Source organism: Nothobranchius furzeri, chromosome 16 (genome assembly GCF_043380555.1).
Source record: "Nothobranchius furzeri strain GRZ-AD chromosome 16, NfurGRZ-RIMD1, whole genome shotgun sequence".
Lineage (NCBI taxonomy): Eukaryota > Metazoa > Chordata > Actinopteri > Cyprinodontiformes > Nothobranchiidae > Nothobranchius > Nothobranchius furzeri.
This window is the reverse complement of record NC_091756.1, coordinates 43380998-43401004: the sequence shown is the minus strand read 5'-3', so window position 1 is coordinate 43401004 and position 20007 is coordinate 43380998. Positions and strand designations below refer to the sequence as shown.

General features: G+C 39.6%; 1 protein-coding gene across 5 annotated transcripts in view; it reads right to left on the bottom strand.

Annotated features, from left to right (window-relative positions):
* Positions 1-2162: 2162 nt before the first annotated feature.
* ptprea (protein tyrosine phosphatase receptor type Ea) overlaps positions 2163-20007 on the bottom strand; it is a 39561-nt gene continuing 21716 nt past the window's right edge. For 2 of the 5 annotated variants that reach the window (XM_015962948.3, XM_070545699.1), the window contains exons 2-21: positions 16112-16189; positions 15482-15578; positions 15009-15082; positions 14225-14269; positions 12573-12709; positions 12075-12165; positions 11254-11330; positions 11094-11130; positions 10916-11013; positions 10141-10260; positions 7364-7527; positions 6938-7073; positions 6653-6802; positions 5913-6006; positions 5735-5811; positions 5503-5637; positions 5288-5413; positions 3026-3177; positions 2813-2948; positions 2163-2723 (exon numbers count right to left, since the gene is read on the bottom strand). In XM_015962948.3, the coding sequence (XP_015818434.1) occupies positions 2649-2723; positions 2813-2948; positions 3026-3177; positions 5288-5413; positions 5503-5637; positions 5735-5811; positions 5913-6006; positions 6653-6802; positions 6938-7073; positions 7364-7527; positions 10141-10260; positions 10916-11013; positions 11094-11130; positions 11254-11330; positions 12075-12165; positions 12573-12709; positions 14225-14269; positions 15009-15082; positions 15482-15578; positions 16112-16184 (2094 nt within the window). In that variant the 5' untranslated portion in view covers positions 16185-16189 and the 3' untranslated portion in view covers positions 2163-2648. Of the gene's footprint in view, positions 2724-2812; positions 2949-3025; positions 3178-5287; positions 5414-5502; positions 5638-5734; positions 5812-5912; positions 6007-6652; positions 6803-6937; positions 7074-7363; positions 7528-10140; positions 10261-10915; positions 11014-11093; positions 11131-11253; positions 11331-12074; positions 12166-12572; positions 12710-14224; positions 14270-15008; positions 15083-15166; positions 15309-15481; positions 15579-16111; positions 16190-20007 lie in introns of those variants that run through there. The other 3 variants (XM_070545700.1, XM_015962951.3, XM_015962952.3) reach the window with 3 other exon arrangements.

The window sequence follows — 20007 nt, the reverse complement described above, 5'->3', positions numbered from 1 at the left end:
AGTTTCTTTCTCAGCATCCTGTATGGCTGAAAAGCAATCAGATTTGATGCCTTGAGTGCCAACGACAAGCCTTTACTGAAAAGCACACAGTAATAATTTATGGTGCATTTAGTGCCAACCACAGCCTTAGGTTGTGTCAAAAACGTCCAAATCCATACTTGTGAGAGCACCATGTGAACACCTGTGTGCGTACACGTGCTTGTGTATGTAAGGCTTCTCTATAGGAGTGTCCAATAGTGAGTGTAAGGGGCCACAGACCTGTCCCCAAAGACCCTCAGAAAATGGAGGAGATCCAAGCCCCACAGATCCAGAGGTCTGGCTGCTAAGTTATTTTAAACCTCTGGATTTTTGCTGGTGCTTGAACTCGCAGCACAATAAACCTTAATTTTTCAGACAAGGGAATGAAATAGCTGTTTTGAGCTTTCATTGACTGTTCATGAGTGCGAAATACAGTATCATCACCGCTAAAGATCTTCAAAACCCACCATGGAAGTGTTTGATTTTACCAACTGTGCAGCAGGTCTGATAGCTCATAGGACAAAAGGGGAACCAGATTACCTCAGACACATTGTTGGAACATAGTGGCACAGTCGTCCCAACTATCTACAAGGAACAAACATGTTCCCCAAAGTGAACTGCTGTCAATTCTACATGTTTATTAGTTTCACTCTCAGGCTTATTATAACACAATTTGTATTATTTTTAAGTAAAACGTCAAGAACCTAAGACAAAATCTATACCCACACTCAGAGCCTTTTAGATCAATTTAATATTGCAACTTGCATTTTAAAGACACTGACAGTCAGGCTAGACCACCAACAGAGAGCTAAGGCAAATAGATCAAGTTTAAACAGGCCCTCCACAATGTTGTTTAAATGACAACTTGGACAGAATACAAGCCACAGGAAAATACTCAGGTTTTGTTCAGTCTGTTTCATCTTGTGCTGCACCTCACATCTCCCACAGACACATGCATGTAGCACACCAAATATGACCACTTCACTTCACAGATCCTTGCTGCTTAGCAACTTGCACAATATTAGCACTTTGTTATCTAGTATTTACATACAGTTAAAAATGTTGAAGTACCAGATGGGAAGAGTTAACACTTCGGGGGAATGCACAATGCACCGGTATTAACATTCTGCACCACATTTTTGTACTGTGACTCTGGACTTGCATGTATTACATTTCCTGTGCTTTGACTTTGTGTACTAAAATTGTACTGAGCAACGTTTAGCAGCCATACTGAATTTAGAGCCAACTCCCCTAAGTCTTCCCTTACCGTAGGGTTGTTCTTTTTAATTAAAAGCACATATGGCACTCATTTCTCAAAACTCAATCTATAATACAAATGAAGCAACAAACGTTTTGTTCTGTGTTACTGGTCTAAAAAGACTTAGTTACGTGCTTTTTTAATGTGCATTGATCTTAGCAAACTATTTTTTGCTGTTGAAAGGCTATAACGTAGTAACGTTACATCAAAGTTAAATGCTCTTGCACACCATCTTTTGAGGTATAATTTCTGTTTATCTGTTCCATTTTTGTGGTATAGAGCAGACCTTAGTCTTTGCTGTTAGACAATCTTTAACACCTTAGATGGGTTTTTTCCTTAAAGCTGTAATGGCAAATCTGCAAACAAACTAGATTTTGAACACAAATGTGGTCACGGAACACTCCCCCTTGCACTCGAATCTTCACTGAGAAGCTTCTGCCGGAACCAGAAACCCACATTGCCTGATGAACCGAGATAGCACTGAACACCAGTAACCATTTTCTAGGTCTGAACATCTTTGTTGTCCGTGACTTCAAATGGTGTTTTTCTTTTTGGGACTGGTAGTTTGTCCCAAAGTTGAAGTAGTAGCAGCTGGCTGTTTCTCCTCCTCTGATATTATTGAGAGGACAACCTCTCACACCAGTGGTGTTCTGTTGCTAAATACACAAGGATGTAATGAGTGGAGGATCCAGGGAAGTGCAACGGTTCGGCAAGACCGACAACTGTTTGGTCCAATAGCTGCTTTTGGTCTTTAGGTGGAGGTTTTTAGACAAATGCAAGAGTACCAATTTATTTATAGCTATTATATGTTAGATTGCTGTTAAAAGGTATGAGAAAAATGTTTTAAGCTAATTTGTTTTCCATAATTGCTATTGCAGCTTTAAGGACAGCCAAAAAATATATAAATAAAAAAGCTCCAGTACGTCTTCTAATCTCAGAAGTTATTGTCATTACCAACCAAAAATAAAAAAATTAAGATTAATATCTTCTCTAAACACAAGACAGGATGTCAATACATAAATACATTTACAATAACTACAATTTTTAAAAAATGTCATGAGTTCAAAATAACATATGCATAGACATTTAAACTGCTATAAAAATATTATACAACAAAGCTGAAATCAGAGGTGACTTTTTGTGCCACACTTAATGAGAATGGAATTAATTGCCATACATGTTGTGAAATATACAATAATCCTTTTTTTTCTCCATTTACAGGTTTCATCCGTATCTAACAGCAAGAAAAGAACCCGGGTTAATGGTAAGGACAAGTGCATAGCAAAATAGAAGACCATTTGACCAAGTTAAGGAAACACAAACCTGACAAAGTTGTTTTAGAAAACATTATAAATCATGTTTAAGGCAAGTCTCATTTAAAATTGGCATAGTCTGAGAAAATGTCGACAAAGTCTTGTACCACCCTATAGCAGAAGTCATATTGTTCCTGTGGTGAGATAATACAGAGATTAATTAGTAATCTGTCAAACTTGTACCTGCAAAGCTTCATGAGAGTTTAGCTCTACTAATACTTACAACAGTTTGGACCATATGAGGCCTCTGCATGCGTAAACTCTTCACAGTTTGGAACACGTCCAGCAGGCCTTCTGCTTTGACTCGCTCCAGAATATTGCTCAGTGCTATGAATGTACCGGTTCGCCCTGCACCAGCACTGCAGCACATAGAAGTAATGTTTTCATCACGAATCTTTAGGTAATTTAAGATTTATGTATTAACTGTGACACCTACCTGCAGTGTACGACTATGGGATGGTTCCCAGACTGCTGCTGCTGTCTCTGCACTGAAGCAATGATGTCAATCATACCCTTCCCCTCCGCTGGGATGCCAACCTCTGGCCAGCCATGGAAATGGAAGTGTCTAATCGCCCTGGTCTGCTTCTCCTTTGACAGGAAATGAAGAGGTAGATGAGAGCTCATAATACCTCTGAAATATGATTCATTAGCAGTTTAAAATGACTAATGGGAGGTGTGCTGTATGTGTACGGTTTAGGAATAGTAAGTTGATGGGAGCTTCCCTGGCTGACTCACCACTGATGATCGTACACACATCTTATTCTTCACATTTATTTCCACAATAAAGATCTTTTTCTAAAATCAAATTTGTTCTGAGTTTGGGATAGTTATTTTTGATATAAAACTATTAGGGATGCACAAATATACACAATTTTTATATTTACTATTAATACTTAATACTTACTTATGGCCAATAACTGATATTTACCAATATTATAATCACAAGTATATAATTACCAATATACACTGACCCAAAAAAAGTTACACACTAATATTTCGTTGGACCGCCTTTAGCTTTGATTACGACACACATTCGCTGTGGCGTTGTTTCCATAAGCTTCTGCAGTGCCACCAGACAATCCATGTGTGAAAACGATGCCTCATGCTCTTTGAACCACTCTTTCACACTCTGAGCCTGATGAATCCTGGCATTGCCATCTTGGAATATGCTCGTGCCATCAGAAAAGATGGAATAACCTGGTCATTCAGTATACTCAGGTAGTCAGCTGACCTCTTTCTTGGAGCACATCCTGTTGCTGAACCTAGACCTGACCAACTGCAGCAATCCCAGATCATAGCACTGCCCCCACAGGCTTGAACAGTAGGCACTTGGCATGATGGGTGCATCCTTTCATCTGCCTCTCTTCTTACCCTGATGCACCATCACTCTGGAACAGGGTCCATCTGGACTCATCAGACCAGTTTTTAATAATGTGTTGGACGGTTCTTAACCTAGTTGTAGTCGTTTCTACAATCTCCTTAGATGTTTCCTCTGATTGAGAGTTGTCGGTAAAGACAACTCTCCCTTGCCCTGCCTCCAACATGCCTCCATCTAAAAGGCTAGGTTATCCAGAGTTATCTCTGTAGTTATGCTGCTTTAGGCTTAGACTGCTGGAGTACATACTGACCACTTTCCACACTCGATTACTTTCTTCTAGAATTTGCTCTTTAACTCTATTATTTCCTGCTATTTCAGCTGTTAACTTTATTTTTTCTCTAAGTGTTTTTCTCCCCGAAAGAAGCTACAATGGTGTTCTCCTGAGCTGTGGTGCCCTCATGGAGGGGGTCATCGGCTTGAACACTGTTGCTAACCACTTAAACTTTCTCCCTCTCCTGATAATAACATTTTACTTTCTTTGATATTGAATGTGCTACTACTAGTTTATCCATTTAACTATAGATTCACTAGTATAATTACAATAAAGTTTATCTCTCACCAAATAGAATATTTACTAAGAAATCACAATGTAACCATAGAAACACTACTTGGCATATAGATTGTGTGTGTGGATGTGTGTTGTGGGTGGGTTGGTGTTGGTCTATGTGTGTGTGTGAGTGCTCTGTCTTCTCGATCCCCAGTGAGTCGTGGAGGATGGCTGCTTGTACTGAGCCAGGATCCTCTGGAGGTTTCTTCCTGTTAAAAGGGAGTTTTCCTCTCCACAGTCGCTAAATGCTTGCTTAGTATGAGGATTGCTGTAAAGTCACTGACACTAGTCAGTGACTCGATGCAATTTGCTGGGTTCCTTATATGGGAAACTTATTTTTTCTGATTGGCTTAATGAACTCACCTGTATTGGAATGTTTACTAATTGAAGTGCCTTGAGACGACTGTTGTCATGATTTGGCGCTATATAAATAAACTTGAATTGAATTGAACTTGAATTGATGCATGCCAATTGTCTGACCCTTCTCAGACAGACTTTTCCACGACCTACAAATGTGTCTTTCCACATGGATGTTTAATAAATGAGAAGCAACTTATTGCACTAGTTGGGGTTAAAAAAACGTGTTGCCAGATAATCGCCCATGCAGTAATGATTCAACAGGAGCCTCCTACCTATTTGCTTATCCAGGTGGCAGCTTTTTTTGGAAGGATTTTTATATTAGGAAGGCCAATAAATGCCGCTGTGTCATGATAACAGGTACTGAAGTAGAAAGCCACATTACATTTGCCTGTGTGCAAAGTTCATAAACTTACCGGAACAAAGGTGAGTACCAAGTCTCTTAGACTGAAGGTTTCACACAGAGTGTCTCCCTTCAGCTCTACAGTGTAGTCTCCATAGGTGACAGAGTCCTCTGTGGGCCAGTACTGGCAACATTTGTCCTGCAAAATTGAATACAGTTAATATCTATTCCTAAACTAAAACAGTTCACATTGTTGTTCAGTTATAGGGACTTTTTCTTCCAGCTCACCTGCTCCCTCTCCTGGAGTTCGGTGAGCATTACAATGGAATGACATTTCCATTCCCAAACCATCCTCCAGAAATCCTCCACCGTGTGAGTCAGAGGGCCCTGTGTGGCGATGAAGTAGTCCTTCTGTCTGTAACCCTGAATCACCGCAAAACATGAAGTAATTTAATTTTAGATTCAACTGGATACACAGAAATAGTGGCTTAACTATTACAACAGGAAGACACAGGCTTACATCTATAAATGTTGCATTGACATAGTCTGTGAACTCCTGTCCTCTTCGCATGGAAAGAATGACTCTGTTGAAGTCATCTGAAATGGAGCACCAATAGAGTGTTACACACATACATTCTGTTCAGATTGGTAAATGAGGACAGCATCTAATGGATTCTGTAACAATATTTGCTACTTGCATGGAATAATTTGAAGAACTCTGTTCTTCTTCATGTTGGCAGGGAGGTTCCCAGTCCTCATGTTCTCCTTCATTATTCGCATGTTGGTCAGTTTCTAAACACAAGGTAATTCAATTAAAATGATGCTTCAACCTAGGAGTTCAGGTTTTTATATCGTATACCTCTGCACAAGAAGTTTCAGCATCTTTCACAGGTCATTTATTTATGTGATAAGAATATTATGTAGATGATAGATGTATAGGACATTTTATCAAGGGGATTTCAATAAGTAAGCACACCTATCAGACACAACAATAAAACCAAACCCCAAATACAGTAGATTAGTTGGAATGGACAGACCACCTACAGCAGTGACTGTATTGTGTTTCATGCTAGGGTCTCTATGGGCTGGACCTTCTATCTCACATCATTTCTGTCTGAATGAGATCCGAATACTTTGGGGACTGAAAACATTTGGTTGCATGACATGTATGTAGCATACATTGTTCTGCTAAAAACAAGGTTTGTAATGATTTTCTTTGAAACAAGTATGTTTACTATCAATCAATCAGGCTCCAATTAATCTTAGAATGAAAGATTTCCCAGCAATCATTGGGATAGTTGAACTTCTTCCCCAGATAAACAGTTTAAACGTTGATAATTAAAAGTACTACTGTGATGCTTTTGCTTATCTTTAGTAATTTCTCAGACGGAGTTAATCTTGTACAGGTTGCAATGTGAAATGAAAAAAAAAACCCAACCTTAAATTCTTCCTCCAGTCCCACCCGATCACCATCAGCAAAGGTGTTGTGCAGCTTGTGCAGATGTCCTTCCAGGGAGGACACATCCAGCTCGGTGTCTCCATAGAGGTAGTATTCAAGCAGGGCCTGGTAGATGAATGAGTACTGCATCTGGGAGTAAACATAAATGTTTCATACACTACGCCTGGGAACATATGCAGTTTATTCTATGCAGGAGTAAATAACCCTTCCAATAACATGCCAGATGTTTCTGTTGGATTATTTTGGGAAATGTCTCCAACTCACATCAGTCTGGATGAGCTGGGAACGCTGCTCTCGTATCTTGGAGACGAAGCCAAACACATCAACTTTTTGCTCTGCATGCATCATGTCGATCATGGCATCAATTACAATAAAGGTTCCAGTCCTCCCAACTCCAGCACTGGAATTGGAAAACAAACCACAGCCAGTGAGCCACCAATCCTCAGCTGACACTTGGATGTTAATGGACAACATGAGGGGAACAAAGGGACGTCTGTGCTTGTAAACAAATGCACTGCTATAATTACTTCAATTTGTTTGTTTACTCACAGATGTACAAAGAGAGGATTATTACCCAAATATATTTATCTCCATAGAAACAAGCTGGGTAATTGAAACCATTAAGTAGCATGTCTTTCAAAATAGCAGGAATTGTAAAATTACAAGTAAACACATGTTTGTTCCCAGTACCTGCAGTGGACCACAATAGGTCCAGCAAAAGGTGGATTTACTGCTTTGACCTTTTTCAGGAACTTGAGCATGCCAATCGGAGAGAAAGGAACTCCAAAATCAGGCCAGCTGGTGAAATGAAGCTGAGTGACCAAGCGGGTGGTTTTAGCAGCATCGCTGGCTTGCTATGCAAAAACATAAAAGGCAGACAGGCATTAAAAACAACCAGAAGCAGACTTAAAGGGTCATGCCGACCATTTAGAAATATGTTTCTGCGTGAAAGTTAAAGATTAGTTACAGTCAGAGAGAAAACTTCCTGAACAGCTCAGATGTAAGGTAACAGAATTTTTTACTGCTAGCCCAAATATAACCAACACCAAAGTTTACTGCATGCCCAAGCAATAAATATATATATTCTGCCAATGGACTGTGGACCGCAGTAGATTGGTGCTAGCCCAAAGAACATAATACTTACTGTTGTTCAGATACAAAAAAATGACCGATAACCTTACCTGTATGTCTTTGATGGACTTTAAAAGAGTGTTTGTGCAGGTAGTAAAACTGTTTGTCACCATCGGCATATAGATTTGTATGTCATCAGCATGACAACGGAAGTGTACATTACAATATGTCTGCCTAAGATAGTTCCCAAGGAAATTAAATATAAGGAAAACAGTAATGGGCCTAAAATTGAACCCTGAGGACTGTTGAAGGACAATGGTGTTTTAACTGAGGAAGCATAGCCAACCATAACAGAAAATCCTGTCGGAGACATATGATTTTGACCAACAATTTTCCCAGTTAGTGTAAACCTCATCAACTATCTGAAACACTAATTGCTAATTAATTGTGGTAATGTAGGATTGCAGTATAGATGTTGTGGTTTTTATTGTAAATATTTTTGTTGTGTTCATATTTAACCTGTAAGTGTTCCTTATTGAATGCAAGACAAAATGCCTTTTGGGAACAATAAAGTTTATTTATCTAAGCCCAGCAAACCGTTCTCATCATTTCTGCCAAAATAACCATGTAATACTAAAGTTATGTTACGTAAAAGATTATAAAATAATGTTGCATGAATGCATGAAGAAACAATGGACACTGTGAAATCTGTCTTAATCAAAGCAGGTTTTATTTAAATAGAGTATGTCTGCTTTGAGTGAATGAGTGGACTAAGGCCACTGTTTTGGGTATTTCTATAAGTCCTTTTAATTGAAAGACATTTTAATGTATGATGCACCGTGCAGAGAGCAATTTTTCAAAACTATTTTACAAAATGAAGATTTTCAATTTTATTCTATTCTATTCTGTGAAAACTGGAGCTGTTTTAAGATGGCAACAATATACCTTTGTCTCAGCTTCCTCTGGACTAGGGCTGGACGATATGGCAAAAATAGAATATCACGATTTTTCCAATATTTTATCACGATTTTGATTTTATCACGATTTTGTATCCATGAATAGCATAACTTCAATTGCGTATTAAAGAAGAGAAACATTGAATAAACAAACATTTATTCATATTAGGGATAATCAACACAGTGCTAACACACTTATAATTTAAACTCACACCAGAGATGATAAAAGCCCTAAGAGAAACAATTACAAAAATCAGTTTTTCTCGTTTTTCAAGTAACTTAACATACATTAAAATCGTAAACATATTTAAAGTGCAAACATGTCAATTGCAAACGTATTGTGCAAACATTAACTTGTTCAAAATACTATGTAGCTCCCAGTTGCTCATGTAGTGGATAGTTAAGCTCAAATACGGTTCTGATGTGCGGCTGGACCAGAGATCGCTTGTGGTTGCAAATAACTGCGCATTCTGAATATTTTCTGCAACTCTCACTTTGCATTCAGCGTACATGCGTGGAATGGCGGTGTTCGAAAAATACTTGCGGCTGGAAAACTCGTAGCGCGGATCCAATGTTTTTATCATTTTCTTAAATCCCACTCCTACTGTTCGCACGGGACACAAATCTTTTACCAAGTGGTACGTCACTGCATCTGTCACGCTGTTCCATCGTCTGCTGTCTCTGTCGTAGGGAGAGTTTTGTGAGTGTTTGTTAGTGTTTGCTGCCTGGAAGAAGCACTAGCCGCTGCCGCTGTAGCCGCAGGCTTTTTAGCTTTAGCTGCCAGCTGGCCCTCATTGTATTGTTTGTGATGCCTTCTTTTCAAGTGATTAAACAAGTTTGTGGTGCTGCCATCACTTGCCTTGACGCTCTCCTTGCAATCTTTGCAAATGACGTTTCGCTGCTCTTTGTCATCTGGTGAAAAACCAAACCAGTTCCATTTAATGGACGAGGCGTTCCTCTTAGGAATGAAAACCTCGTTGTCGCTCTCAGCCGCGGCCGAAGCCATGTTTGTTCACACACAGGTGAAAACAAGTGGGGCACTAATATATTACTATGACTCACTCTGATTGGTTAAGGGTCAAACAAAGGAGTGGCATTCGCCTGAGCTAAGTTCCCTTTTCAGTCAGAGGCAGAAATTCAACAACAGAGCTGTGAATCGTGATAAAAAGGTCTCTCAAAAATGGCAGACCGTCAGATGTGTAGATCGTAAAACGGTCTAAAATCGTCATATCGCCCAGCCCTACTCTGGGCTAGCCATTAGCTCATCAATACTGTCAAACATAAATATGTTCATGCAGCTTTTACACAGAAAGAATATTCAAAATAGTTATAAACCTGCTGAGGTTCCAGAAATATTTTATGGAACAATATTGTGTAAACTGATGACAGGAAAAATAACTATAAATCCAGGAAACCATCCAAGCACCATTTGAAACTTACATACTGTATGCAGAACTTGCGTATTGTGTAGTCCACCAGGACTGTGAAGTCTTCGACTGCCACCCGCACGTTGCCATACGTCCAACAGCCCTGGTCCGGCCAGTACTGGTAACACTTGTCCTGCAGCAGCATTCAAAAAACTGTGAGCTGAATCAAGTCAGAGCCTCACTAACACCCCATGTGCTTCAATTTCACAGTAATTCAGTACAGCTCAGAGTTTGAGAGAAAGGTGGAATCAGTCAATAACCAACGCTGTTGGATCATTGTGATGCTGCCCTAAAGGACTTTATTACACATAATATGACTATTGATTTTAACACATCCGCAGGCTGATTTAAGTCCTCGCCAGTCCTCCACTATTGATATTTTCTTCAATTTCTATTTTTTCCTGGTTCAAAGATGGTTCAACATAAAAGGTTACAATTCGAACGGATAAACTGATGTTAGGGAGCTCAGGAGGAGTAGAATGCATAATATTAACAATACCTGCTGATAGCCAAAAGTTTGAGTGAACAAATACAAAAACAACCTTAAAGCAATGTGTTCAGTGAAGAGATACACAATAATAATTTTGTTATATATTCATTAGTGGTATATCTTCTTGCTATTTTTAAACAATATTCAATCTCAACATAATATCTGTTCTTCAAACCTCTTCTGATGGATAAAGAAATAATTTATGTTCTAACGTACAACCCTTTTTATGCAAAACACAATATTTTACATTTCATAAATTATAAATATTCCATAAGTAAACAGGAATAGATTTACAAACCTCTTTCCTTTCTTTCAGATTTGTCAGCATTACAACAGTTGCTACTTTCTGCTCCCATATCATCCTCCAGAAATCTGCAACTGTGTCTTCTTTTGGACCTGAGATGCAAAATAAATTAATCTAAATCTAATTTGTAAAAGTAAAACGTGCAGCTGTTGGAATGTTTTTTAAAGCTTACCTTGTGCACCAATGAATTTGTTCTTTTCTGTGTAACCCTGGACGACAGAAAACATTGAAGCTGCAATGAGTGATATGTAAACTGTCTCTTTTAAAGAATAATTTTTAAATTTAAATTTAATTTTCATCATCTCAGACTGAGCTAGGATTCCAAGACTCACATCAATGTAAGAAGCGTTCACATAGTCTGAGCACGGCTTTCCATCCAGCTGAGATAAAACCACCCTGGAATGGTCATCTAGAATTTAAAAGACAATTTCAACAGATTTATCTTCACAAGCACTTTGAAGTCTCTGATTTTGAAAACCCCTATACAGATGTGCATTATTATTATTATTATTATTATTATTATTATTATTATTATTATTATTAATCAAATCAGCTTACAAAATCCACCATTAAGGTTCAATAAAATGCTATTATTTACAAATGACATGAGAGAAATACATATATTTAATCTTCTGATAAAGGAGCCTTTTGTTTAATCACACCTGTCAGTGTAAAACACACAAAGCTGCTATCAGCAGCCGGTTTCCCTGATGCGGCCTAAAATCTGTGAACAAAGAGGAGTAAGCGATTTATTATTGGAGTTTTCTAGTTACCTGGCAACTGCTTCCAGTTGAACAAATATGGGGTTTAGAGTCAAACAAAATATCGGACAGAGCCAAACAATCTGCCTCTGTGCTTGAAATCCTACGCTTCTGATTTTAACCAGATTGGTATATGCTTTTTTTTCCTTTATTGAAAAAAAGGACATTTGCTTATTCAATGAACCACATTAAAACACACACTGGTTCAGCTAAAGGAACAGTTAAAAAATAAAACTATTGCAAACAGCTAAAACTTGAAAGTGCACCTGAGTCGGTCTCTGTGAATAAATAGTTTACCGTTCGTGTCAGAGATGCTGGTGTGTGAACGCAAACAGGAAACTGAAAGTTGTTTTTGACTCGGAGAAAAGCTAGAAAACAGAAAGTAGACTCACAGGGCAGGATGTTGGGGTATCTGTTCTTCTCCTTGTTCTCATCTTTGTTGGCCTCTTCGTACGTCCCCTGAGGAGTGCCTCCGGGCAGCGACTGCAACAGCAAAATTAATGATTTTACATAACCTCGCATGATAAGAAATGGCCTGCCAGTGCACTGTGTTCTGCTGCCTGTCGGCACTTCCTCTGCAACCTAGGCAGGGACCTTCAACTTCCTCTGTCTGTGATCACAACCGTTAATCAAAAATATCGCTTGGGTTATAAACCATTAGTCAAAGCCTATATTTTGACTCAGATCCTAAACACAGACACAAATAGTCAAAACGGTACTTTTCATTCATGTGGGGGTGAGTATGAGACCAACATGGCTCATGGACAATGTGACACACTTTACCCTTGTAACTTTCCTGAGTAAAAAATAAAAAATCCACAAGTCACAATTTAGGTCCATGGAGCTCAGTTTGAGGGGAGAAAATTCCCTTAGGTCCATTTAAAGCTTACATTGTACTCCTCCCTGAAGAGCTTGCCATCATCAGCTGAGCGGAGCCGGTACTCTTCCTCGAGGTGATCAACCGGGATGGGAAAGTAGGTCTTAGAGGCTGAAGGGGATCTGGGCAGAAGGACCACCGTCTGTTGCTCTGTGGGACAAAAACTCCAAGTAAGTCCATCATCCTTACTCGTCTAATTTGTTTGTGTTGTTGAATCACTTGTTGGCGATTTTTTATTTATTACGACAGATGATTGAAGGTTACATAACTTCATCCATCAGGATCATTTATGGTGATTCTTTGCTGTATTACGGTACCTGCTCGAGGTAAAATGGAAAAAGAAAAACAAAGAGAACCATCTAGGATTGGGTTGAATTAGAACAGCGGTTCCCAACAGACTTCTTTAAACACTGATGTTATTCCGTTGCTAATAACATGTTTTATTAAGGATGTAAGAAAATATCACAAACTGAAATGTCACAAAATTTCATTTATTGACACAGAACCAATATTTAAAAGCGATGTATCAATTTTTTTTAATTTACTTTACTTTTACTGTTCTTTTGTGTGGTGCAATTCAAACTCCGACTGCTAGGTGGCAGCCTTTTTACCGCCTTCATTCTGACACAAGATCTGTGGTTATGTAATAAGTTGCCGCTAAGGGGAGAAGAGACTCTGCTGTGACGTCAAATATGCAACTTCTGATTTGTTTTTGTTTTGATTACGATTTTTTACAAGATAATGAATCTTAAATGTAGGTGATGGTCAAAATGCACATCAATACTTTTCATTAAAATTAAAGTACAACATATGTGTGATTCTGGGCGTAAGGCAATGCAGATTAAAAAATTGCTTTAATAGCCCCGTTGACTTGCATTTATTTATTTCTTTGTCCCAGGGACCCATGAGCATAAGGGGAGGACACTTCTCTAGGGATCATATCATCACATTCTTTGCATTACGCACCCCTGTGCTTTATAATTTAATTTAGGTATTATTGAAACCTAAATTGATATAAATCAATTTACGACTTCTTCACTTATTAACTCTTAATCCGTTTTAACATTCATCAATCACTGGCCAACAGAGAATTTAACTAATTAGTTTTCTGTAATCAATTTTATTAGTAGTTCTTTCTTTATTTTTAGCTATTTGAACTTTTCATTCAAATATTTAGCTAATGCTTTTGATCACTAGTAAAAGTTTATTTGTTCATGTGGTTTGACTTTTTTACATATTTGCGTTATTTATCCCGTACTTTTAGCTAAACTCTGTATTCCAACCATTTAATCACTTTTATTGCATTTTTTAGCTTCATTAGGTATTTCTCCTTCAATGTCCCGTTAGGTTTACAAGTCTACCTCAGCTCGACCCTGTGACGATCTGGTTGGGAATCACTGGAATGATCGGTTTTATAACGAACCACACTTCATAAACAGACTGATTAATCCATCTTTTAACAAGGTGGTATGCGTGTACCAGCATCGCAGTAGAACACAAAGATCACCGCACATCCACAGGTGTTAGAGAAACAAAAGAACCCACTGAGGAACCACAGCACCCTGTTTCTGCATTTGGTTATCAGTTTAGAAAACACACGCTAACAAGGTACCCACAGAGTGTTAGTAACATGCAACCTTTGTGCTGCCACCCTGAATACCTGACCTGGTGGTACAACGGTGTATACCGACTCGGTACTGTAGCCAAGCTCTAAAACAAAAATCATATCACACATCAACACATTCAAATATCTACACTATCAGAGCTCCGAATGCATTTTGATTGGCCTACTTTCTTGAAACTGATTTTTGCTTGTTTTAGCTCATAAAAAGATGAATGAATGAATGAATGAATGAATGAATACATCACAGTCAATCATACCTTCTCATTTACAAAACTTAGAATGTTACTGAAACTCACCAGCCTTTTCTATGTTTGAACCCTTTGTGGCTTCATTTTTTCCACTTTCCTGTTATAGTTTGTTTCTGCACGGTTGTGGCCTCCTCTGTTCATTTCTTTGTAATTGTAGATAAGAAAATGTTTCCTGAAGAACATTCACATATCCTCAACGTATTCCGTTTCCTGTAAGATCTGCCTTCTGTTTTTCAATTTCACACAAGCCAGCTCTTGATTATAATGATCAAGCTTACTTTTGCGCTCCTGATCTATTAACTTCAAACAAAGCGTCAAAACCTAGTGGTGAAGACAGCTCATTTATTTATTTATTTTTGCAACCACGAACCACAGGAAGCAGAAAAACCCCCACTGAAAATGGTTTAACTACTTATACATACAAGTGTAAAATCTGACATCTCCATTTGTCCACCCTGGTGCTAATTTCTTTGCATCTTCAGTCTGCTTTTGTTATTTTCTTGAAGCATCTACTAGCAACCAGCTTGTCAAACACTCTAAAATCTGCCTTTTAACAGCGTGCACTTTATAAGAGTACCTTGTTCTTCCAGGATGCCATTTGGTATTTTCTTGTCAACTGTTGTGACGACTGCTTTTCTCTGGTTTTTTAACCTGCAGGTGAAAAAATGAGATTAAATGAGAGCACAGTATATTAATCCAACACCGTACCTATAAACAAAAACCTATCCATCCTACCATTTGAAGCTTGAGAAGCTATTTTTTCTCATTAGCTGATATCTTTGGTAAAGTCAGAGTCCGGTACAGAATTTATTTAATCGCTCTATAGTTGTAGCTCCTCTGTCACCGCCTGCTCTGTTCTCACTAAACATGCGAGGGAGTTAGACTGCAGTGCTTCCTGACTGGGCTCCGCCTCAGTGACTAAAAGAAGGAAGTGTTTGTCACCCCGAGCTCTGCCCCTGAGCCTGGCTCAGCGCCAGTCAACTGAGGAGAGGGAGGGCGCACATTCCGTCTTGTCCAAGGTGGAGAGGGTTGTATTATTTATTTTATTACCTGAGGAAGTACCAGACCAGCAGTGTGATGACGAGCAGCAGCAGGAGTACAACCAGCACAGTGGAAAGGATATGATGGTTGGGGTGGGAGGCATTTTCTAAGGAAGGAGCAGAGACAGATTGAAGGGTCAAGCAGCAGCAGCACCACCAAAACTAAACAAACAAGAAACAGAAGCCAACAGTATAAAAATGTATGCAAATGTTCAGTCGATGCATGAAAAATAACTGCTCTGTCCTGGTCAAAGAGGCGATACCTGGCCTCAGCAGAATTTAGCCAACATAGATAATCACTGGCTTATTTAATCCTGCTGGAATACCCATCAGAAAATTAGAGACACCAAGAATTAGACCAGGCCCAGAGTCACCGCTGTACAGTGAGCTATTAGATGTGTTCATGATGCTGTGCAATGAGCTGTAAATTAGTGTGTGTGGCTGCTGAGCTTCACTGTGATCTGGTAATAACAAACCTGTGTGGAAAGGCTGTTATCCAGCAGATGCATTCGCAGCAGATGATGCAGAATAATCATATATTCGACAAAAGTGATGACAGCAGCATGTAGGAATAAGCATTTGTTGTTACTGCACGTTCTTCTGCACCGTTCACATGTCCAAGTAAAATTGCTGCTGTTACCTTTTGCTTGGGTCTCATTGCTGGAGTTATTGGAAGCTGATGTGGTTGTCATCAAAAACAGAAGGGGAACCATTGTGACTGCAAGGGAACAAAATGAAGACGGATATTAAGTTTAGGGCCAGACAAGTCTGATTGTGAGGATAGCGTCGCTATTCAGGTTGAACAATGCTTTAGACAGATCTGAGACACATTTCTTTATTCGTGACTCCTGCTTGCAGGAATGTGCTCGATGGTGCAAAGTTCACGGTGGAACAACACACTTGTATCCTGGTTGCTTATTACGACTGTTGTAAAACAAGTGTCATAGCAAGGATGTCCACATGGTGGCAGCATACTTTCACTGTTAAAGACCAGCCTCACCAAAACATGATTCTCAATGGGTTCATTGAGAAAAAGGAAACGTTTGAAATGTGTTGTCATTTTTATTTTACCTTAAATATGTTTTACTTGCTGGTTAAATTATAATTACGTGTCAAAAAGTAAATCTGTGACATTTACCACAAACCCAGACTAACCTAAAACAGTTTAAATGCATGATCAGATTCAGGAAAGAGAACTTGCCACTTCGACTAAACTGCACTGATGTAGCCGATACCAGCTGTTTCCTTTCAGCTATTTGTGTAACAAGGCCACGCCGAAACACAAGGGACTTCCAGGACGGCAGATGAAGGTTTCTAGGAATGTTTAAATCGCAACACAAAGAGAAAAAATACTAAAAGTCAAAAACCAATATGCTTCGATGCATTTGCAGCTTTAAATAAGTCGTTTTCTAACTCTAAAATTCTGAATTATGACACAGGAGCCGATGAAGAGGTGCAGATTGAGTTCTTCTTCCTCACGACTGCAGGTGTGTGTGTGTGTGTGTGTGTGTGGTGTGTGTGTGTGTGTGTGTGTGTGTGTGTGTGTGTGTTTCACTGCAGCTGCAGCTAAAAAGAAATCTCAGGCCAAGTGCAGAGTCAATAGGGACACTGTTGAAGGCTCCACGCTGTGCCATGATGTCCTGCCCAGGTTGGACACCAGAGGAATGTGGGGGCGGTGGAGCGGAGACTCACTGCAGCAGGGAGCAGAAGGTCCAGGTCAATAATAATTCATGGTACAATTAATAAACCCCGACATGATGAGCCCTACGCTCACTGGGAAAGACTGATGAAGGGATCGTAATGAAAGAAGGGCAGCTCTCCCCTTTGACCCCCCCCCCCCCCCCCCCAAGGGTTTCTTTGCAAATGTCACAAGCCTGGATGAAGAGGCGGATATTGAACGAAGCTGTTTGTGATGTGGGAGCATTTGTGGCGACGTCTGGGACTTTCCACAACACAAGCTGCTCTGAGTTTTATGTGTTCTGTCTGTCTGTTTTTAACGATCCAACAGGGACATTTAGCAGAGTCCTCCCAGATAGCCTCATGGCTAAAACTCACTTTTAAGGGCTTTTGTTTTTAATCTCTCAAACTTCTTGACGCCCACATTCCTCCTCCTTCACCTCTGAAAATATTACTCCATCATCTTTTACTCTCCACTCCTCCTGTGGGACTCAAGGTCGTTTTGCTCCTGCTTTCCATTTTGTCATTGCAGCATTGTGTCGCCTCACCTTCGGAGAATGCCACCAAGTTCACCAAAACCTCCCTCCCTCTCTAAGTATCTAATATTTTCTCCCTTCGTAACATAAACCAGTCTAGACTAAAAGTCTCAGGCGTGACTGTTAGTCATTGTTTAGCCCGGGTCAGACTCTGGACCTACAGCTATCACCACAATGTCTGGCCTCTCATCTGTATATTGTTCTCTCTCCATTTAGCACTCAGCAGCTAGTCACCAACCATTAAGGCCAGCCATAATGAAAATGGGTCATGGGAGATGTCAGCTTGGGGGAAGTTGTAGAGCGTCCTTATTTTCCAGCAGAAAACATTTGCAAGTAGCTTTGGGGAAAGGTATTGTCTTGGCCAGCTATGGGAGTGCTATTTCAGTGGTGTGTGTGTGTGTGTGTGTGTGTGTGTGTGTGTGTGTGTGTGTGTGTGTGTGTGTGTGTGTGTGTGTGTGTGTGTGTGTGTGTGTGTGTGTGTGAGAGAGAGAGAGAGAGAGAGAGATACAAGCTACTCAGCTGTAGAATTTGCCTGTGACGTACTGGTAGGTCTGTCCGTAGCAACAGGAACCACCCTTCTACATTAACAGAATGTTACACACAGAGGTAATGATACGTATGACATACATCATATGTAGTCTCATATGTTTCTAAATGAAGTTTCACGTAAGTCAGAAAGAGCCCTGCTAAAATGTTTGTTAGTTTGTTTATATATGTTTTCTGTCTGACGCATTAGATGAAACATTAAATTAAAGTTTGTTTCTTTCCTGTTTCTAAACTGTACAATTCAACTGAAATATCACAGACATCTTATACAACTTTATTAAGGCATCTTGTCAAATATCTAATTATTTTCTTAATTGTTGTGTTGTTTGTATCAACTGCATCATTGTTTTCCCCACCTTCACAAAAATAGATGAACAAACCTTAAGAGTTCCTAGTTAAAGCAAGACAAAAGACATTTTAACACGTTAAGCTATAGCTTTCAAACTGGTTTCTGTTTTTTTAACCAGAAACCTGAGCAACTTCCCATTAGAGAGTAGCCTGCAGCCCTCTGCTGACCAATGTCAACAGCTGTTTACTCTGCCGGTGGCTCATATAAAGGTTAGCTGCTCCACCCTATCCTTATTCTGCTCTTATTCTGCCTGTCCCCGGATGCACTGGTTTCCCAATTCATTTTCTCTCCTTACAATTTTTAATGACAATTTAAATATTTTTTTCTCATTTTAAACATATGTTTAATAATTTTTAGAAATCTTTTTTATACTTTGGATTTTTGTTTTTGTGAAGCACCTCGTGATTTTTATCTTGAGAGGCGCGATATGAAAGATCATTTTCCTTTCATCTTTTCTTTCAGTTACTTTTGTCGGTTGTCCATAAAAAGCTTTTTTGTTGTTGGCATCATGGTGAATCCTGGAAGTAAAAGTAAGAGTAATGTCTTTGGAGGAGAAGCAAACAGCTAAAACTAGAGTCGACTGTCATGGTTTGGGGAAAACGTCTAACCCAAGACATACAGAATCACAAACCCGTACACAGATTGATGGATTAATAATATATTTTATTATAAAAGGGGTAACTGAAGGCGCACTGGGAAGTCCAGTGGGATGGGGAACGGGAGTGCAGCGTCTAGTGGAGGAGCGCAAACACAAGTGAGTCCAGGGATGCAAGTCTTAACTAGGAAGGTGCAAAGACTTAATGGGGGTGCAGGAAAAGATCTGGAGTGAGGGGGGAGGTTGTGAGCCGGGGTGTCTCCAAGTAGAGGAGTCCAGGAGAGGGAGCGTGAGGTGAGTAAGAGAGCAGGTCGGTCAGGTTGAATGGAGAACGTGCCTGAGTGAGGTCCGGAAATCCTATGGAGCACAAGTGTGGTACCCTGAGGTGTCGAGAGAACCTGGAGGTGAGTAACCAAAAATACCAAAAGTCACGAGAGAGTTCACAAGAACACCAGAGTCTCAAAAAGTCCTAGAAAAAGACGACGAAGGCTGGAAACTACCAAGCTTTAGCAATCATCCAGCGTCGAGCAGTGTTCTCCATCCATCTTATATAGGAGACCTGCTGAGTGCAGACCAGGTGCAGCTGGAACACTCTCTCTCTTGTAAAACTCAACTCAAGGTGGAATGACATCAACATTGGCGCTGTCTACAGTCATTGGTTTCAGTTTCAAAACATCTAAAATCATAGCGCGCAAAGTCTTAACTCGTGTCTTTGTTTGTGAACTGCCAGTAATCATTACATTCATAAAAACGTGCAAGATGCAACACCTTGTTTGATGATATGGTTATCTGCAAAGCCAGTGTGAGCAACTGCAGGGTTGTTTCGCCAGTTT